General features: G+C 51.3%; 1 protein-coding gene across 7 annotated transcripts; it reads right to left on the minus strand.

Annotated features, from left to right (window-relative positions):
* Window positions 1-259: 259 nt before the first annotated feature.
* On the minus strand, window positions 260-15,431 carry LOC129402587 (zinc finger protein 420-like). 7 transcript variants are annotated; one of them, XM_055129660.1, is made up of 9 exons: window positions 15,067-15,431; window positions 12,064-12,177; window positions 11,449-11,554; window positions 10,838-10,908; window positions 10,465-10,518; window positions 9,735-9,942; window positions 8,830-8,913; window positions 6,061-6,137; window positions 260-3,910 (listed from the first exon to the last, which is right to left on the minus strand). In XM_055129660.1, the coding sequence occupies exons 5-9, from the start codon at window positions 10,513-10,515 to the stop codon at window positions 2,705-2,707; spliced, it is 1,626 nt and encodes a 541-aa protein (XP_054985635.1). In that variant the 5' UTR covers window positions 10,516-10,518; window positions 10,838-10,908; window positions 11,449-11,554; window positions 12,064-12,177; window positions 15,067-15,431; the 3' UTR covers window positions 260-2,704. The 7 variants fall into 7 exon arrangements, with proteins under 7 accessions (XP_054985635.1, XP_054985636.1, XP_054985640.1 ...); XM_055129661.1 differs by lacking the exon at window positions 10,838-10,908; XM_055129665.1 differs by having other exon boundaries at window positions 8,830-8,910; window positions 9,816-9,942; window positions 10,465-10,908.
* Between the last annotated feature and the right edge of the window lie 3,699 nt (window positions 15,432-19,130).

A 19,130-nucleotide genomic window follows, 5' to 3' on the forward strand; every position in this document is an offset into this window, starting at 1 on the left:
AGTCCCTTTGTTATGTGGGAAGTGAATCCTGAGATTCTTTCAAGAGTCAAGAAGCAGGATACAGGGGCTGGAGCAATAGCACAGCGGGTAGGGCATTTGCCTTGCATGCGGCCGACCCAGGTTCGATTCCCAGCATCCCATATGGTCCCCTGAACACCGCCGGGGTGATTCCTGAGTGCAGAGCCAAGAGTAACTCCTGTGCATCGCCAGGTGTGACCCAAAAAGGAAAAAAAAAAAAAGCAGGATACAGCCAAACACATTGAGGATTCACAATTCAAAGCCCATGGAAGACAGAAGTGGCAAAATATTGAAGAGAAAAGGGGCAAAGCATCCTTTATACAGGCTACCAAGGTTTTCCTGAGCCCAAATCACACTATGTGAATAGGAAACCCTAAAAGACTGGAAATGATAGCATGGACAACTGGTAATCCTGCCAACACTAGAACTAAGTAAAGTTCAATCTCTGAAACATACACCATAATAAAGGCTTCCCCCGCCCCCACCAGCAGCTTCCCTGCCAGTGGACACTAACTAGGAAATCTGAACTCCTCAGGACATTTTCCTTATGAACACAACGCCTATGATCTTAAAAGTTATTGGACCCTTGGGGCTGCAGCAATAGTACAGTGGGGAACGTCTGTTGAATGTTTGTCCTTCACGCAGCTGACCTGGGTTCGATCCCTGGCATCCCATATGTTCCCCCTAGCACTACCAGGAGTAATTCCTGAGTACAAAGCCATTAGTAACCCCTGAGCATTTGTGGATGTGGCCCAAATACCAATTTTCTTGCCCCCCCCCAAGAAAAAGTTATTCGTCTCTTACACTGACACATAATGAACAGAGACGTTCCAGGCAGGAATAAGGGTATACATTTGATTTTTTTTTTCTTTCTTGGGTCACACCTGGAGATGCACAGGACTTACTCCTGGCTCTGCACTTAGGAATTACCCCTGACGTTCTCAGGGGACCATATGGGATGCTGGGAATCAAACTCAGGTTGACTGCGTGCAAGGCAAACGCCCTACCCACTGTGCTATTACTCCAGCCTCAAGGGCATACATTTGTGATGAAACTAATTATCAGTGTGGCCAGAGTGAGAGCACAGCAGGGGAGGGCGGTTTGCCTTGCACACGGCCAACCTGGGTTTGGTTCCTGGTATCCCATATAGTCCCCCGAGCACTTCCAAGAGTAATTCCTGAGTGGAGAGCCAGGAGTAACCTCTGAGCATCGCTGAGCATGACCCAAAAAGAAAAGGAAAACAAAAACTATACATTGGTGATGAGGGAGGGTTGGAACCACACCATTTGTGCTCAGCACTTTCTCCTAACTCAAGAGTCACTCCTGACGGGGCTCAAGGGACTATACTCAGTGCCAAGGATTGAATTAGAATCAGACTCAGACTCTCTAGCCCACTGGACTATTTCTCCGGACCTAAATATGACTTAGTTTTCTCCCACTAGAAAATTGCAGTGAATTAAATATATGTGTGTGTGTCTGTGTATATATAGTCATTGGGCAGAACAGAGTTCAACTCTTTTGTTTTTGGACCACACCTGATGATGCTCAGAGGTTACTCCTGGCTCTGTACTCCAGAACTGCTCCTGGCAGTAGAAAGGGGACACTATGGGATGCCGGGAACCGAACCTGGGTTATCCGTGTGCAAGACAAACGCCTTCCCCACTGTCCTATCGCCCCAGTCCCTGAACAGGACAGAGCTCAGAAGGCAAGTCTGTGCTAAACATGCAGGAGCCCCAACTCTGAATCTGTCTGAGCGCCCTGAATGCTGTGTGGAGTGCGCCCAGCTCCACTGATGTTCCTCCGCCCCCCCCCCACCCGCCTGCCAACCCGCCTGACTATTTTCCACTTGTCTCACACTGGGGGGTTCTCTCCCCTGCATGGTTTCTGACTCTCCGAAGGGTCATTTTTCAACGGGCACAAGAGGGATGTTCATTGCTTCCTCATATCCCACTACATCTGGAGTCCACATCTGGGGCGGAACGAACTTGCTAGTTCCCGATTATCGGGACAGCCCTGATCTAGCGTTCTCCTTCCACGCCTTCCACTTGGGCTCTTTCCAACTGTCCTTTGGAGAACTTCTTTAGAAGGTTCTAGAAGGTGGGTTTTTTCTTGATGCAGAAAGGCGGGGAGGGGGGAGAATGAAGGGACCCGACACCCCTTTCTTCTCTCCAAGTCACAAACTGTAAGAGCATACTATGAACTGAGTGATGCATATCCCATCCTCTGAGGGTGGGAGATGCAGTTAGCACCTGGGGTAGCACGCGGTGGTGGACTGGGGTACCATATGGTTCCAGGGATCAAGTGTCCATGCAAAGCCTGAATTCAGCCACGGAGTGGTCTGCGGTGCCCAATATTCATCAGATTCCTCCGCCACATGACTCAACCTGCATTCAAAATGTTTGGCTTCATATACATGAAACATTCCAAAGTCGTCACCAATCTCAACTCATTCTAAAGTAATGAGTTGAAGGACAGGCATTGGGACATTTTTTTTTTATTTATTCTTCTTCTCTGGTTTTGGGGGGGGGGGCACACCTGGCTCATTCCTGGTTCCATACTTAGCAATCACTCTTGTTGGTGCTCAGAGACCATCTGGGATGCCCGGGATGGAAGCTGGCCAGCTGCCACCAAGGCAGGCACCGTCCCCGCCATGGGATGGCTCTCGAGCCCCTGGACGATGATCCTTCTATGGTTTCTTGCCGGTGTGAATTTTCTTATGGACGGTGAGGCCGGAAGACTGCGTGAAGACCTTCCCGCACTCCTTACACGCGTAGGGCTTCTCTCCTGTGTGGATCCTCATGTGGACGGTCAGAACGGAAGAATAGGTGAAGGCCTTCCCGCATTTCTTACAGGCGTAGGGCTTCTCCCCGGTGTGAATCTTCATATGCAGCGTCAGGACGGAGGACTGGGTGAAGGCCTTCCCGCACTCCTTGCACGCGTAGGGCTTCTCTCCCGTGTGGATGCGCATGTGTTTCCGCAGGCCGGAGGACTGGATGAAAGCCTTCCGGCACTTGTCGCACTGGAACGGCTTCTCCCCCGCGTGGTACTTCATGTGGATGATGAGATGTGAGGACTGGGTGAAGCCCTTCCCGCACTCCCGGCACGCGTAGGGCTTGGCTCCCGTGTGGATGCGCATGTGCGTGGTGAGGTTGGACGACTGCGTGAACGCCTTCCCGCACTCCTTGCACACGAACGGCCGCTCCCCGGTGTGGATGCGCCGGTGGAGGCTGAGGCCGGAGAACTGGGCGAAGGCCTTCCCGCACGCCCCGCACACGTACGGCCTCTCCACGGTGTGGATGCGGAAGTGCTTCGTCAGGTCTGACAGGTACGAGTAGGCTTTGCCGCACGTGTCGCAGGTGTAGGGCTTCTCGCCCGTGTGGATCTTCATGTGCTGGCTCAGGCCCGAGGACTGCGTGAAGGCCTTCCCGCACTCTTTACACGCGTACGGCCTCTCCCCCGTGTGGATCCGCATGTGTGTCGTCAGGCTCCACGCCTGACTGAACGCTTTTCCGCACTGCTGGCACTCGTGGGGGTTCTTTCTGCCGTTTGGGGGGTGTGGGGAAACGCCCGGGTGCCGGGTCCACAGAAAGCCTCTGGCGCCTTCCTGCACGCGCTTGTGACCATGACTGGCCAAGGGGACATGTGTATGATGGCCATCGAGGGGGGTCCTGCGGGCAGGGGATTTTGAGGGGGGAAGGGTCCCAGACTGCCCAACGGCCTTCCCGGCAGCCGCCTTCAGGGAAAGACAGCGGCTTTCTTTTGGCTTATCGTCCGGCGAGATCCCACCAGTCTGAATATCCCCAGGGGCAGAAAGTCCAGAATGTTCCTGGAAGACATCTTCCTCACACTCTTCACGGTCCTGCACGTTCCACCCACGCCGCCCGCCTCCCTGCTGAAGAACAGAGAATGATTGTGGTTATCTACACACTGGCACCACCCCCTGCAACACAGAAACAGCAGAAGAACATGGGGTGATTTCTAATCTTTTTTTTTTTTTTTTTTTTTTTTGCTTTTTGGGTCACACCCGGCAATGCTCAGGAGTTACTACTGCCTCTGCATTTAGGAATTACTCCTGGTGATGCTCAGGGGACCCTATGGGATGCTGGAAATCGAACCCAGGTTGGCTGCGTGCAAGACAAACACCCTACCCACTGTACTATCACTCAGGCCCCGATTTCTAATCCTTAGGTTTTCTTTGTTCCTTGCACACCCCGTGACCCCCTAAAAGGAAGGAAATCTTTTTCCTGCATCTCATGGTGATTCATTAAAAACTTTTTTAAAAAAATAAAAAATAAGGAGCTGGAGCAATAGCACAGTGGGTAGGGTGTTTGCCTTGCATGCAGCCGACCCAGGTTCGATTCCCAGCATCTCATATGATCCCCTGAGCACCGCCAGCAGTAATTCCTGAGCGCAGAGCCAGGAGTAACTCCTGTGCTTTGCCGGTGTGACCCAAAAAGCAAAACAATTAAAATTAAAAAATTAGGGGCTGGAGCAATAGCACAGCGGGTAGGGCGTTTGCCTTGCACGCGGCCAACCCGGGTTTGAATCCCAGCATCCCATATGGTCCCTGAGCACCACCAGGAGAAATTCCTGAGTGCAGAGCCAGGAGTGACCTCTGTGCATCGCTGGGTATGACCCAAAAAGCAAAAAAAAAAGAAAATTAAAAAAGTAAAGATTCAGAAGCTAGGCCAAGAGTTATGTCTAAGGGACCAGAGTGATAGTATAGCAGATGGGGCGCTTGTTTGGCACGTGGCCAGCCTCAGTTTGATCCTTGGCATCTCATAAAATTCCCCCAGCACAACCAGCAGTAGTTCCTGAGCACTGCCCAGTGTGGCCAATAGGGGGGGAAAAAATCCCCCCCTTACACCCGTGCCCCTTCATGGATCTATAAATAAGTCTCTAAGAATTCTGAAGCACAATATTTGTGCTCATTTAAAATTTCCCCAATTTTGGAGCCAGAACATAGCTCAGTGATATGGCAGCGGGTTGAGAGCCTGGTTTTGATTCCTGACACAAAATATATTCCAAACATGTAGCTCTGCAGCATTATCCTCCCTTTGTTCACCGATTTGCTCGTGCGGGCAGCAGTAATGTCTCCATTGTGAGACTTGTTGTTACTGTTTTTGGCATATTGAATACGCCATGGGTAGCTTACCAGGCTCTGCCATGCAGACGCAATGCTCTCAGTAGCTTGCTGGGCTCTCCAAGAGGGATGGAGGAATCGAACCCAGGTCAGCCTCGTGCCAGGCAAATGCCCTACCTGCTGTGCTATCACTCCAATCCATTCCAAACGTGAACAGAACAAAATGCAAATGAATAAAATGAAAGGGGAAAAGCCTTTTTCATAGAGAAAATACCTTGTTTGTTCGGGGGGCCACACCCAGGAGTGTTCAGGGTGTGGTACTCCTGTACCTGCATTCAGAGATCACTCCTGGTGGGGCTCAGGGGACCCAATGGGGTACCAGGAATCAAACCTAGGTCAGCTGCATGCAAGGCAAGCATCCCACCCTCTGTGCCTTTATATGATCTTTCCAGCTCCATATAAAAACGTATCTTGCCAGAGGGGCCAGAGAAATAGTAAAGCACATAGGACTCTTGTCTTGCATGTGGCTGACTCAGGTTTGATCCTTGGCAGCCCATCTAGTCCCCCAAGCACCACCAGGAGTAATACCTGAGTGCAGAGCCAGGAGTAACCCCTGAGTATTGCCGGTGTGGCCCCAAAGCAAACCAAAAAAATCTTGCCAGAGGAATATTCTGTTCTGAGATGAATCAATTAACTTATATCATTACTATTTGTGTTTATATTCCTTTTTCTTTTTATTTGGGGTGGGGCAAGGGGAACCCAGCTATGCCGAGGGGTCATTCCCAATTCTGTGGTGGGGACCATTGGTGGTGCCAGGGACCACATGGGTGGTGGCGCATGTAAGGGCACAGTCTTGAGAATATTCTATCTCTCCAGGTCCCTAGAGTCTAGCTAAAGGAAATATCAACATTGTCATTGTGAAGAAGCAGGCATGACTCTTTGCAAACCTATGACCTTACCTTTTCCAACCGACCGGATACTGCCTTTCCAAACTGAAATGGCCTAAAGGCCAATTCTTGAAGTTGAGGTTCCCATTCTAAAAGGAAACACAAAATGTATTGCAGTGTGAACAGAATGAAATATAGATCACCGTATAATTGTATCACTGTCATCCCGCTGCTCATCGATTTGCTCAAGCGGGCACCAGTAATGTCTCTATTGTGAGACTTGTTGTTGTTACTGTTTTTGGCATATTGGACACGCCACGGGGAGCTTGCCAGGCTCTGCTGTGAGGGCAGGATGCTCTCAGTAGCTTGCCGGGCTCTCTGGGAGGGACAGAAGAATCAAACCCGGGTTGGTCGCATGCTAGGCAAATTCCCTACCCGCTGTGCTACCACTCCAGCTGGATATAATATCATACACAGAAAAATTGAAATGTTTTATAAAAACATACAAATATATATACACACACTCACTGAAATTGATCCTTACTCTCTCTCTCTCTCTCTCTCTCTCTTCCTTTTTTCGACACATTTTCTTTTTGTCCCTGATTCAATGCAATGGCCTTTGGTACTCAGTTTCAGCTACCAGTTTAGGGGCAGGGCTAGGTGAGGCCGGTGACATTGATGCCCACTAATTCCTTCCTTCAAATGAAACTACATGCACTCGCCCAATAGAAAGAAATGCAGATCAAGTAACTAAAAATAAATTGACATATCAGAGATACTACAGTGCTGAGGGCACTTGCCTTGCATGTGGCCAACCTACATTCAATCCCTGGCATCTCATAGGGTCCCCCGGGCCTGCCAGTCTTTTTTTTCTTTTTTTGCTTTTTGGGTCACACCTGGCAATGCACAGGGGTTACTCCCGGATCTGCACTCAGGAATTACCCCTGGCGGTGCTCAGGAGACCATATGAGATGCTGGGAATCGAACCTGGGTCGGCCACATGCAAGGCAAACGCCCTACCCGCTGTGCTATTGCAAGGGTCTGCCAGTCTTGATTCAACTTTGATTGCTAGGTGCAGTCAGGAGTAATTCCTGAGCATTGCCCAGAAGAGAAAAAAAACAACAACACAATATTAACTTTATTATTTTCAAAGAAATGTATAAACAGGAGGGCAGGCGTGTTAGTTTAGCGGGGAGAGCGTTTGCCTTGCTCAAGGTCAATCCAGGTTTGATCCCTGGCACCCCAGAGGGTCTGTAAGATCTACTAGGAATGATCCCTGAATGCAAATCCAGGAGTAATCCCTGAGTTTCACCAGGTATTTCCCACCTCCACCAAAAAAAAAGCATAATAATAGTACTCAATTCTTTATCAATAATGATCGTATTGATATGGCTCCAGGGGGGCTGGAGCCATAGCACAGGGGGTAGGGCATTTGCCTTGCACGCGGCCAACCCGGGTTCAATTCCCAGCATCCCATATGGTCCCCTGAGCACCACCAGAAGTAATTCCTGAGTGCAGAGCCAGAAGTAATTCCTGAGTGCAGAGCCAGGAGTAACCCCTGTGCATCACCAGGTGTGACCCAAAAAGAAAAAAAGAAAGAAAGAAAAAAGATCATAGGGGTCAGAGTGATAGTACAGAGGGTAGGGCATTTGCCTTGCACATGGCCGACCCTGGTTCAATCCCTGGCATCCCAGTTGGTCCCCCAGGCACCTCCAGGAGTAATTCCTGAGTGCAGAGCCAGAAGTAAACCCTGAGCATTGCTGGGTGTGACCCAAAAATCAAATAATAATAATAATAATATAATAATAACAACAACAATAATAATAATAACAATAATAATAATGAGTCTCTAGCCACCCAGGGGTCACACCCATAAGCCCCCTCTTGCCATCTCCAGATAATCTCATCGGCCATCCTCCAGAACTCACGGCTGCTTCTCCCCAAAGGGAGCATAAATTGAGGCATAACCATGCCAACAGACTCCACACCAGAGGCTGTTTCCACTCAGGGTGCCCCAGAGGGGGTGGGTGAGAGCCCTCCCTGCCCCAAGGGACCCAGCCCCAGCAGCCACTTTCCACATGCTCGGGCCGAGCCTCTTGCATGAGTGGACATATTCCTGGACCACCACTCCCTACCCATTTTCCATAAAATCACAGAGGGAGTATATATATATATATATATATATATATATATATATATATGTATATATATATACACATATATATATATATATATATATATATATGCCTCTCAGAGAGCCCAGCAAACTACCTAGAGTATCCTGCCTGCACGGCAGAGCCTGGCAAGCTCCCCGTGGCGTATTCAATATGCCAAAAACAGTAACAATAACAGGTCTCATTCCCCTGACCCTGAAAGAGCCTCCAATCATTGGGAAAGATGAGTAAGGAGAGGCTGCTAAAATCTCAGGGCTGGGACGAATGGAGATGTTACTGGGGCCCGCTCAAGTAAACTGATGAACAGTGATATGATGAACAGGATGACAGTGATACACTGACAGTGATCATAAATGTGATAGGTCTAAAATCACCCATCAGAGCCGGAGCACTTGCCTTGCACACAGCTGACCCAGATTTGATCCTTGGCTGACCCAGATTTAATTCCCTGCCGACCGGATGTGATCCCTGCTGACCAGGATTTGATCCCCAGCACTGCATCCACCAGTGCTGTTGTAAAACCACTGATTCTCATGCTGATTGGGGGCAACACCAAGAGATGCACAAAAGCAGATCCATGGTCGACTGCTCTGGGTTGCTCCCAGCAGAGCCCAGGGGACCCTGCAAAGCTCCGGGCCTCTGAAGTATCTCCCGGCTTCACACTCACCCTTAACGCCTCCACTCCCCATGGTCCTCAGGTCTCCTCGCTCCAGCCAAAAGATGAGTGGAGGTTTAAGTCGAGAAGAACCTGCTAACACAGAACAATTGACAGACAGATACTGTTGAAAATCACAAAGATGGGAGCCAGAGCAATATGGAGAGTGGGGAGGGCAATTGCCTTGCATGCGGCTGACCTGGGTTCGATCCCCGGTACCCCACAGGGTCCCCCGAGCCTACCAGGAGTGATCCCTGAGCACAGAGCCAAAGAGTAAGCCCCGAACACCGCCAAGTGTGGCCCCAAAACCGAAAAAAAAAAAAGAAAGAAAATATCACATTGATGGGGGCTGGAGCTATAGTACAGTGGGGAGGGCGCGTGCCTTGCAAGCGAATGACCTGGGTTCAATCCCAGCATCCCAGAGGGGCCCTTTAGCCCTGCCAGAAGTGATCACTGCGGGGCTGGAGTGATAGTACAGCTTGCACACAGCAGATCCAGGTTCGATCCCTGGCATCCGAGATGGTTCCCCCAGCACTGCCAGGAGTAATTTCTGAGTGCATGAGCCAGGAGTAACCCCTGAGCATCGCTGTGTGACCCAAAAAGCAAAAAAAAAAGTGATTCCCTGAGCACAGAGCCGAGAGCCAGTCCTGAGCTCCGCCAGGTATGGCCCCTAAAACCCAAAGTAAGTAAATACAAGACTAAATAACACTTGTTGTATTTGAGGAAATAACACCCATGGATGCTCAGAGGTGACTCAGTGGAGCATCTGGGGGTCACTCCCAGCAGAAATCACGGTAACACACAGTGCTGGGAACAGAACCCGGGGAATCCTACGTCTTAGGCCTGTGCTCCTCCCTACAAAATCTGGGATGACAACTGGCAAGTACAGACGGAGATGCCTGTCCTGGTCTGCCAACCTCGCAGGCGGCCCTGGCCGGGCCCCCGGGAGCCCACGTTGGGTTCATCCCAGGCCGGGCGTTGGCCCCAGTGGCTCTCACCCACGGCCCGTAGGTGCCGGTAGGTCTCCAGCATCACGTCCCTGTAGAGCTTCCGCTGAGAGGCATCCAGACACATCCACTCTTCCGGGGTGAAGCTCACGGCCACGTCAGGGAAGGTCAGCGTGCCCTGAGTCAGGACACATAGGGCGGCAGAATTCAGGGCCCGTGTCGACCCCATTCCTGGGGCTGTGAGGACGGGAGCACCAAAGGCCTAGAGGCCTCTCCCCTCGGGAGGAACCAGCCTCAATGTCCTTCTCTCCACAGTAACTCTGGCTGACAGGCCCCAGAAATCACTCGAAGGGAACCTGAGGACAGTGGGAAGGGCTCTTTCCTTGTACATGGCTGACCCGGGTTCGATCCCTGGTACCCCATAGGGTCCCCAAGCACTGTCAGGAGTGATCCCTGAGTGCAGAGCCAGGAGTCAGCCCTGAGCATCACCAGTTATGCACCACTGCCTAAACAAAAGTCCTGGGCATTGGATAGGGTCCCCCAAGACTGGTAGGTAAGCTCCCCCGACATAGTCAGGTAAAACCTGAGCACCGACAGGTGTGCCCCATCCAAACAGACTCTGAAAAAGGACCTAACTGGAAGGACCGGCAGGTCTAGGAACAGGGCTTCGTCACTGCAGAATCCCACCCCTTGTTCTTACCTCAGGACTATCTGTCACCGTGGGTGTCACCATTCTCTTAGCCGCTTTCATTTCCTATGAAGGGCAAAAAGGTCTGTTGTTGGTGTACAACATCCCATAATCTCAGGCCTAGCTAGGCTTGGATGTAAACATCGGTTTTCTGTTACTGTTACTTTAACTGACTATACTTCTGTGTAACTGACTTTGATACTGTTTCCATTGACCAAGTTAATCTAGCATATTCTGCCTATATGGCTCAATATCATTGGTTAAAACATCAACCTAGTTAATAAAAGGGGGCTGAACAGGCTGCTCTCCGGCAAGCCACAGCACAAAAAACTCCGGAGACAGTGATGTGATCCTCCCAGAAAACATATTTCTTGCGCGTGCATACCTTAAATGCCTCAGACTGTCTAACCAAACCTTACTGCAACATATGTTGCAACAGTCTGTTAAGAAGAAGACCTGGAGGGAAAGAAAAAGGCTTCAGTGCCCAGAGATGAACATAATATGCACACACACACACACACACACAAAGGCCTAACTGGAAGTCCCTGCCTTCAAGCCGAGCGTACACACACACAACTTTTATTTGATCCCTGACACACCATAGGATCCCCCAAGCACCTCTAGAAGTAATTCCTGAGCACAGAGCCAGGAAAAACCCCTGAGCATTGACAGGTGTGCCCTCTACCGACCCCCAACCCCACCTCAAAAAAAAAAAAACTTTTCAAAACCTTAAGCCAAAGGCCCAGGCAATAGTACAGTGGGAAGGGCGTTTGCCTTGCACTTGATCAATTTGGGTTGAATTCCCGGCATCACATAGGGTTTCCTGAGCACTGCCAGCAATGATTCCTGAGTGCAGAGCCAGGAGGAAGACCTAAGCACTGCCGGGTATGACCCAAAAGAAGTCAACCCCCACCCAAAAAAAACCCAAAACCCCCCCAAATTTTAAGCCAAACAGAGCCTCTCAATATCTCCCACTGTGTCCCCTGAGAAACGCACCTTTCTGAGCACTGTGGAGAGGAGTCCACTTCACAACGAATTTCATGCCAAAGGCATTTTCAGGGACTAGATGTTCAGAAGTCTTTCACTAGCAACATTTTTTTTCCTGTTCAGAATATAACATTAAAATATATGTAGGGCTGGAGCAATAGCACAGCGGATAAGGCTTGCATGTGGCCGACCCAGGTTCAATTCCCAGCATCCCATATGGTCCCCCGAGCACCGCCAGGAGTAAGTCCTGAGTGCATGAGCTAGGAGCAACCCCTGTGCATGGCTGGGTGTGACCCAAAAAGCAAATAAATAAATAAGTAAAATATATGTATCCATATATACACACACACATATTGACAGGGACCAGAGAAATAATCCAGGGGTAAGGCCCTTTCAGCCAACCCCAATTGGATCCCCAGCATCCCATATAATACCCTGAGCACAGAGCCAAGAGTCATCCCTGAGCACCTGCGTGTGTGGCCCCAAAACCAGAAGAATAAAAAAGAAAAAAAACACACATATCTGTATATATAATTAAAAAATTGCAACAGCATGTTGGAATGTGGCCAGGATTCCTGTAGGGGGGAAGTGGTCACACTCCTGCATCCCAGGCCAGCATCCTACCTGCTGTTATCTCCGTCAGCCATGATTTTGTTTTGTTTTATGCCGGGCGGGGATGAAGTCCAGAGATTCAGGCAGGGGAGGCAGAAGCTGTTCCACTGAGTCATTACGGGGTTCCTAGTGGAGAGAAAGGCCTTGATGGGGCTGGAGGGACAGGACAGCGGGGAGGGCGAGGCCAACCTGGGATCGATCCCGGCATCCCATAGGGTCCCCTGAGCCCTGCCAGGACTGATCTCTGAGAGCAGAGCTAGAAGATAAGTCTTAAGCATCTTGGGTGTGGCCCACACCATAAAATGGGGGGCTTGACTTTGAACTGAAATCAATTCCCTCCATTCCCCAGTGACAAGGTCACTGTTTTTACTTAGGACAAAAATTTAAAAAAAAAAAAAAAAAAAAAAAACAGGGCTGGAGCGTTAGCACAGCGGGTAGGGTGTTTGCCTTGCACGCAGCCAACCCAGGTTCGATTCCCAGCATCCCATATGGTCCCCTGAGCACCGCCAGGGGTAATTTCTGAGTGCAGAGCCAAGAGTAACCCCTGTGCATCACCAGGTGTGACCTAAAAAGCAAAAAAAAAAAAAAAAAGACAAAATCTGTCCTTTAAAATCGGGCTCATGGGGCTGGAGAAATAGCACAGCGGGTAGGTCATTTGCCCTGCACTCGGCCGACCCAGGCTCGATCCCCAGCATCCCATAGGGTCCCCCCGAGCACTGCCAGGAACAATTCCTGAGTGCAGAGCCGTGAGTAACCCCCAGCTCGGGTGTGACCAAAAACACAAAATAAATAAATAAATAATAAAGTCGGGTTCAGAAAAGACCCTCTAGGAATAGGATGACAGTACAAGGGGGAGTGCATCTGCCTTGCACGCGGCTGACCCGGGTTCAATGCTTGGCATCCCATAGGGTCCCCTGAGTACCACCAGGAGTAATTCCTGAGTGCAGAGCCAGGAGTAACCCATGAACATCGCTGGATGTGACCCAAAAAGTCAAAATAAATCAAATAAAATCTGGCCCAGAAATGACCCTCTGGGGGCTGGAGCAATAGCACAGCGGGTAGGGAGTTTGCCTTGCACGCGGCCAACCTGGGTTCGATTCCCAGCATCCCATAGGGTCCCCTGAGCACCGCCAGGGATGATTCCTGAGTGCAGAGCCAGGAGTAACCCCTGTGCATTGCCAGATGTGACCCAAAAAGAAAAAAAAAGAAAAGAAATGACCCTCTGATATAAGGCTGAGGAAGGGCAGGACCCAGCAAAATTCAATGTGGAGGGGTCCTGGAAGCTGAACGCCTGACAACCACAAAATTGTGAACTATATAGTTCGTCTACTCAGAGGTCCCTAAAGCAACTGGAGAACAGTTGGTGGGGGAATAAGATATTCTAAGTTCAAATTCACACCTACACATTATTTTTCTACAAAGGGGAAAAAAGACTCCCCCCCCCCCCCAAGGAGGCCACACCTGGCTCTCGTCAGGCCTTACTCCTGGCTCTGCCCACAGGATCACTCCTGGCAAGGCTCAGAGGAGCCACTCTGTGGGGTGCCAAGAACTGAATTTAAGTTAGCAACATGCAAGACACACCACCTGCCCGCTGTCCGGCCTCAACAGCCTGTTTCTGTAAAGAGGTTTTGGGGGAGTTGGAGAGACAGTACAGTGGGGAGGGCACTTGCCTTGCACAAGTCAAACCCGGGTTCACAAGTCAACCTGGGTTCAATCCCCAGCATCCTATAGGGTCCCTCAAGCACCGCCAGGAATAATTCCTGAGTGCAGAGCCAGGAGTGACCACTGAGCACTGCTGTTTGTAACCCAAAAACAAATAAACAAACAAAAATTTTAAGTCTTTTGGAATAGCCATGGCCATTCCTACACTCAGGTCTGGGGGCTGCTTGTCCATGAGCAGGCAAAGCTTCCCACACACGGACAGTACCCCCACCACTTCTGGAACTTTCCAGAGAGGCATCAACCTCTATTCTGGAAACAATCAAGAAAGTCGGGAAATATAGAAATGGGGCAACACTGAAATGCATGAGGATAATAAGCACAGAAATACTCCATATTTCACCATATAATCCTTGCACCCTATTTTGAAATCAAAGCAGCGCTCTCTCGCTCTCTCTCTCTCTCTCTCTCTCTCTCTCTCACACACACACACACACACACACACACACACACACACACACATTAAGGTGGGGGCGGGGAGGGCTTTTGCCAGAGCTGGATTCAGGAATAACTCAAAGAAAGGTTCAGGAAGTATGTGTGATCTGTGAATGGAGCCATGAGCTGCCATGTCCAAGGCAAGAGACTGTAGCCCCATAAAAATGTCAAAGCTTGGGGCTGGAGCGATAGCACAGCGGGTAGGGCATTTGCCTTGCACACGGCAGACCCGGGTCCCATTCCCAGCATCCCATATGGTCCCCCAAGCACCGCCAGGAGTAATTCCTGAGTGCTGAGCCAGGAGTAACCCCTGTGCCTCGCAGGGTGTGACCCAAAAAGAAAAAAAAAAGTCAAAGCTTCCTATTATGGCATACTCCCCCCACAAAACACAATGCGCACACACACATCACACACCCTCCCACTGGTGATTATGGCTAAAAATAGTGTATGCATAAAAGTATTGATAAAAGTATTTTCTGGGGGCTGGAGCGATAGCACAGCGGGTAGGGCGTTTGCCTTGCACGCGACCAACCGGGTTCGATTCTCAGCATCCCATAGGGTCCCCTGAGCACCGCCAGGAGTAACCCCTATGCATTGCTGGGTGTGACCCTTAAAGCAAAAAAATAAGTATTGTCCGAGGGCGGGAAAAGATAGTATAATGAGACCCAAGTTCCATATGAGGCACTGCAGAGGGTTCCCCAAACTCTGCCAGAAGTGACCCCTGAATCAGAGTCAGGAGTAAAGCCCTGTACACCACCGCGTGTGGCCTCAAAGCCGTAAAACTAAGCACTTTTGCAAACTCCTGCAGTGGGCTCCTTAGCAACTACTCCCTCCCTCACCCCACCCCCGGCCAAGACTCACCCCAGTATCCCGGGATCAGCAGGGCACTGAGAGACGGAGGAAAGGGGGGCGTAGCAACTGGAGACTAGGCAGAAAAAGCTCTTTCTCCGCAAGAAACATCCCAGTTTCCCCTGCAGACGTTCGCAGCGCGAGCCGCTACCTGCAAAGCGCCCCCAGTCCCCGGCGAGCAGCGGCTGGGCGAGCACAAAGGGCGATCGCGGGGGGTCGTGGCTCTCGCCAGCGAGTCCTCGCAGTCACGAGTCAAAAAGTCGCCTTCAATGCCCCTGCTTGCATGCCACCGTCCCCCGGCACTTATTCTTCATTCACAGGCCCAGAGTCCGCTGATCATTAGGACGCACAGAGGCGCTGAAGAATCACTAGACCAAGGTAGGGAGTGCCCAGCGATCTATGACGTCACTTCCGCTTTCTCTCAGCGCTTTAAAGGGCCAGGCATCTAAGCGACTGCTAGTATTTCTGGGAAACTGAAGTTTGCAGTTAGTGGGTTTATCTCTCGGTATTTGAGAGCCAGTGGATCCTGACTCTTACCAGCGGGGTGGTGCTCATGTTAAAAGTGAGTATAGGGGGCCGGAGCGATAGCACAATGGGTAGGGCGTTTGCCTTGCATGCGGTCGACCCCGATTCGATCCCCGCCATCCCATATGGTCCCCCAAGCACTGCCAGGAGCAATTCCTGAGTGCAAAGCCAGGAGTAACCCCTAGCATTGCTGGGTGTGACCCAAAAAGAAAAAAAAAAAAAGTGAGTATAGACTATTTTTTTTTTTTTTTTTTTGCTTTTTGGGTCACACCCAGCGATGCACAGAGGTTACTTCTGGCTTTGCACTCAGGAATGACTCCTGGCGGTGCTTGGGGGACCATATGGAATGCTGGGAATTGAACCTGGGTCGGCCTTGTGCAAGGCAAATGCCCTACCTGCTGTGCTATCCCTCCAACCCCTTGTTTTGTTCTTTGAGTCACACCCAGCAATGCTCAGGGGTTACTCCGGCTCTGTGCTCAGGAATTACTCTTGCTCAGGGGACCCTATAAGGTGTTGAGGATTGAGACAGGGATGGCCAGGCACAAGGTAAATATCCTGCCTATTATCGTATCACTCCAGGGCCCCAAATTTCTGTAACTTATAAACCATATTTTTAGGGGCCAGAGAGATAGGAAAGTGGGTAACACAGCCTACTTACTTGGGTTCCTGCTTCCCAGAAGGTCCCCTGAGGCCTGCCAGGATGGATTTCTGAGAGCCAGGAATAAATTCTGAATACTTCTAGGTGTGGCCCAAAATTCCTAAATAAAATTGTGAAGAGGTCACATTTGCCATTTCCATGCAAAACATGAAAGAAGGGGCCAGGGCAATAGTACAGCAGGGTGGGCACTTGCCTTGCACACTGCCAACCGGGATTAATCCCCAGCATCCCATAGGGCCCCCCTGAGCCCCCTTAGAGTGATCCTTGAACTGAACTGGTGTCACAAAAAAAAAAACAAGAAAAAGGAAAAATCTACCATAAGTCTTCTATCAAAGTAAAATGTTTATTTGCTTTATTTGTGTGGGGGTGGGAACTTCTGATCAAACCCAGTGCTGGAGGGTTGCTCAGGGGAACAAGAAGTACCTTAGATCTGATCAGTGCCAGCTGCAGGCAAAGAAAACACTTTAACCCCAGCCAATGGCTCTGGCCCTGCTTTGTTCAGTTAAATGTTTACATTCCAATCAGAAGTCTATAGGAATCTAAGAGCTAGCCCTGGGTGTAAGAAGCAGTTCTACCTTTTTTTTTTTCTTTTTGGGTCACACCCAGCATTGCACAGGGGTTACCTCCTGGCTTTTGGACTCAGGAATTACCCCTGGCGGTGCTCAGGGGACCATATGGAATGCTGGGAATCGAACCCGGGTCGGCCGAGTGCAAGGCAAACGCCCTACCCGCTGTGGGAAGCAGTTCTACCTTTGTTTAGGGGAAGACACCTGGTAGTCCTTAGGGCTGACTCTGGCTCTGGGCTCAGTGATCACTCCTGGTGGTGCTTACGGGACCTTATGGCTTGCCAGGAATCCAACGCAGGTCAGACCCGTGCAAAGCATACACCTTACCTGCTATAACCAGACCAAGGCCAAGTGTGATTCCTGAGTGCAGAGCCAGAGGGAACCCCTGATCATTGCCAAGTGTTGTCCCCCCAGAACAAAACAATCAAAAAGACTGCAAAGATTTATCTGGGCGTCCAAATTTGATTTATCTACTTACTGGAGGTGTGGGCCATGCCCAGAGATGCTCTGGAGTGAGCCCTGTGTGAGTAGGGTGTTGGCCTTGCATGCAACGACCCAGGTTCGCTGTCCTCCACCCCATATGGTCTCCGGAGCCCCGCCAGGAGTGCAACCTGAGCACAAAGCCAGGAGTAAGCCCTGAGCACCACCGGGTGTGACCACTCCCCCCAAAAAAAATAAAAAGGAGTAAGCCGGGGACCCTCTGGGATCCAATCAGATCCCGTTGTAGGCAGGATCAGCACTTAATCACCTGTAGGACCTTTTAAGCACCCCCCCCAACCCCTCCTCTCCTCCCCCCTCCCCTCTGCCCCCCTCCTTAACAGTCAAAGAGAAATCAGGGTTTTGTGGTTTGACCTGACTTGGTAAGAGCACTTTCAGAAAAGCCTGCAAGGTAGCTTTGCCCTTCCACCACCTAGTAAAGTCTGAGCCTCTGTCCCCTCCAGCCACGTCCTTCCACGTGTTGCGTTTGTGCCCCGGGCCACCGAGCGGTACGGTGGGAGGTATGGGGTGGGGGGGCAGTAAGTGCAACTTCCAGGCAGATAATTGTTTTCGGTCCCTTTAAGGCACGCGGCGGGGGGGGGAATAAAGTGACGTCACGGATTCCCGGAACTTTTCTCCTCCACCGCTCTTACAGGGGGTGTCACGTGACCCGCACCGCCGCGAGCCTGCGAATGGGCAGCCGTGGAAGGGGGCTCCGTGGGAAGAATAGGGGGACTTTGAAGGCCGACGTTCGCCTCTGCCCCGTGAGGGGCCGCCTTTGAGAGCCCCGAATCTCCTTGGTCTCCACACTGTGAGCTGCGGGGCGCTCTCACCCACGTGGTCGTCGGGATTCCGGAGTCTCCAGAGTGACTGGGGGGTTATTTCTGCAGGGGGATGAGCGTGTCCAGGGCCGGGGCTCACCCTGCGTTTCTCCCTAACCTACGAACCACGGGTGTTGGGCTGAGTCTCGGGGGCGAGCCGGTTCCGGGACCCGCAGCTTGAGGCTCAGCGCTTCGCTTGGGAATTGTCATTGTCTTTTGCGCGATTCTTCTGTCTCAGGGTCCCCCCTTTCCCGGGACTTTGCGCGGAGCGCGGGGGCTCGCCGGCCTTGCAGCCACGCGGTGCAGGCTTTGCGGGGCGCTCAGAACCCTCCAGGCCACAGCCGGGGGTTCTGGGGATACCGTGCGGTGCCCGGATTCCTGCTGGGCATGTATGAGTGCTCTGTTGGACCGGTATGTCCTTTGTCTCCAAAACCCCAGAAACTATCCAGGGCCCAGAACTCTCTCCAGCTAGACGAGCCAGAGCGGTAAGACAGCGGGGAGGGCGTTTGCGTTGCACATGGCCAACCCGAGTTGGATCTCCAGCATCCCATAGGGTTCCCTTCCCCCCCGCCCCAGCCCCCCAGCCTGCTAGGAGTGATCAAGTCTGGGATCCCTGACCACTGAGCCAGGAGTAAACCTGAGCACCGATGGGTGTGGCCCACTCCCCTCCAAAAAAAAAAAAAAAAACTGCATGGAGTGTGTGAGCTTCCCTGGTCTTAGCTGGTGGGGCTGCGCATGCTGCCCCCACACCCCCACCCCTGCAAGACGACTCAGCTGCAGAGCAACTGGTTGAAGCTGGGGACCCTGGCTGTGGTATGGCATTGTCCCGAAGCTGGTGGGGAACTTGATGAGGAGTTTGGGGTTGAGCGGCCGCAGCGTCTCCTGCATGCACTTGTGAGGCCACCGTCTCCGTGCCCCGGGCTCGCTCGCCCACCTCTGTACCCGAAGGTCACTCCCACACTGTGCTCCGGGATGTTGAGGTATCTGGGATGGTTCCTGCCCCCCTGCTCCTTGAACCTTCTGCGCTTC

Source organism: Sorex araneus, chromosome 2 (genome assembly GCF_027595985.1).
Source record: "Sorex araneus isolate mSorAra2 chromosome 2, mSorAra2.pri, whole genome shotgun sequence".
Lineage (NCBI taxonomy): Eukaryota > Metazoa > Chordata > Mammalia > Eulipotyphla > Soricidae > Sorex > Sorex araneus.

What these genes read in the sequence shown, in the direction of transcription:
- LOC129402587 (XM_055129661.1), bottom strand. Translation starts at nt 10,515, where the DNA reads ATGAAAGCGGCTAAGAGAATGGTGACACCCACGGTGACAGATAGTCCT. An exon ending in GGGGAGTGGAGGCGTTAAGG is followed by an intron (nt 6,138 to 8,829) that starts GTGAGTGTGAAG and finishes GTTTCCTTTTAG; the next exon opens with AATGGGAACCTCAACTTCAA. An exon ending in TATCCGGTCGGTTGGAAAAG is followed by an intron (nt 3,911 to 6,060) that starts GTAAGGTCATAG and finishes TCTGTTCTTCAG; the next exon opens with CAGGGAGGCGGGCGGCGTGG.